Here is a 1,339-nt window from a genome sequence, read left to right as displayed (position 1 = left end):
TGGAAAAAAAATTTTTTTTTAATTGAATAAAATCAATTTTTTTTCTTGCTAAACAAAAAAAAAAATTTAATGATTTTAATAAAAATTCTTTTTCTATTTTATTTATTCTCTTTACTCATTTATTACATTTGTGCAGTTTTTTTTTCTTTTGTTTATCTTTTATCTAATTTAATTAATAATTTTTAATGCCCAAAAAAGAAAGAAAAGAAAAAATAAATTAAAAAAATAAATTTAAATTTACCAATAAACGAGAATATTTGCGCCAATATAATTGTATGATATGCAAAATAATCGTTATAATTATCATGATTGTTGTGATAGCTGTTGCAAAATATTGTCCATTTAAGCGCATTTCACCAAATGTTAATGGTAATTTCGAATAAATATTATAATACCATTTATTTGGTGTTAACATTAATGATCTTTTACCGCCCAAATTTGAATAGTATTGTCCAACACCGCTCAAAATTAATCCATCAATTGCAAATAGTAACAACTGAAATACCATAATTGAACTAATAATGATAATTAATTGAACTAATAATGATAATTAATTGAACTAGTAACGATAATTAATTGAACTAGCAATGATAACTAATTTTCTCTTTTTTTCTTTTCTTTGCAATAATAATTGAATAATTTGCTAAGTAATTCGAAACTACATAATTAATTTTGAGTGATTTGAAATTATTATAGAAAAATCAAAAAAAAAAGGGAACAACAATTTAAGTTATTAATTTATTAATTATTGGTCGGAAATTGTTTATTATAGGAAATTACATAAATGATAGGAAATTATATAAAAAATATTAATTATTGATAGGAAAATACTAAATCTTAGCAAATTTATCATTTATTCAGCGAATAACATTTTTTCTTTTTTTTTTGCAACAATAATTAGATAAGTTTTTAAATAAATATAAAATTAGTTTAATGAATGATTTTGAATAATTTGAAAATTATTTCAACTAGAATAAAAAAGCAATTTGAATTTTTAACCACTTTATCATTAATTATTATTAATAACTACTATTAATAAATTCTTTGTCACTTTATTATTAATTACCATTAATAATTTTTAATCACTTTATCACCAATTATTATTAATAACTATTGTTAAAAAATTCTTTATTGCTTTATTATTAATTTTTATTGATAACTTTTAATCAATTTATTACCAATTATTATCAATAACTATTATTGATAAATTCTTTGTTACTTTATTATTAATTATTATTAATATTTTTTAATCACTTTGTCGTTAATTATTATCAATAATTACTTTGATAAATTCTTCATTACTTTATTATTAATTATTAATAATAATTTTTAATCACCA

The 1,339-nt window shown here is 17.9% G+C and overlaps 1 protein-coding gene across 1 annotated transcript; it reads right to left on the bottom strand.

The window, feature by feature from the left end:
- Positions 1 to 241: 241 nt before the first annotated feature.
- On the bottom strand, positions 242 to 496 carry LOAG_15341 (hypothetical protein; the record flags this gene model as incomplete). The annotated part of the gene is made up of 1 exon (XM_003150832.2): positions 242 to 496. A coding segment is annotated over one exon (255 nt), but the record flags the coding sequence as incomplete, so codon positions are not given.
- Positions 497 to 1,339: the final 843 nt, after the last annotated feature.

Source organism: Loa loa (assembly GCF_000183805.2).
Source record: "Loa loa unplaced genomic scaffold supercont3.1829, whole genome shotgun sequence".
In the NCBI taxonomy this organism is placed as follows: Eukaryota; Metazoa; Nematoda; class Chromadorea; order Rhabditida; family Onchocercidae; genus Loa; species Loa loa.
Note: the sequence above shows the minus strand (reverse complement) of the source record. Positions and strands in the feature narration are given on the sequence as shown.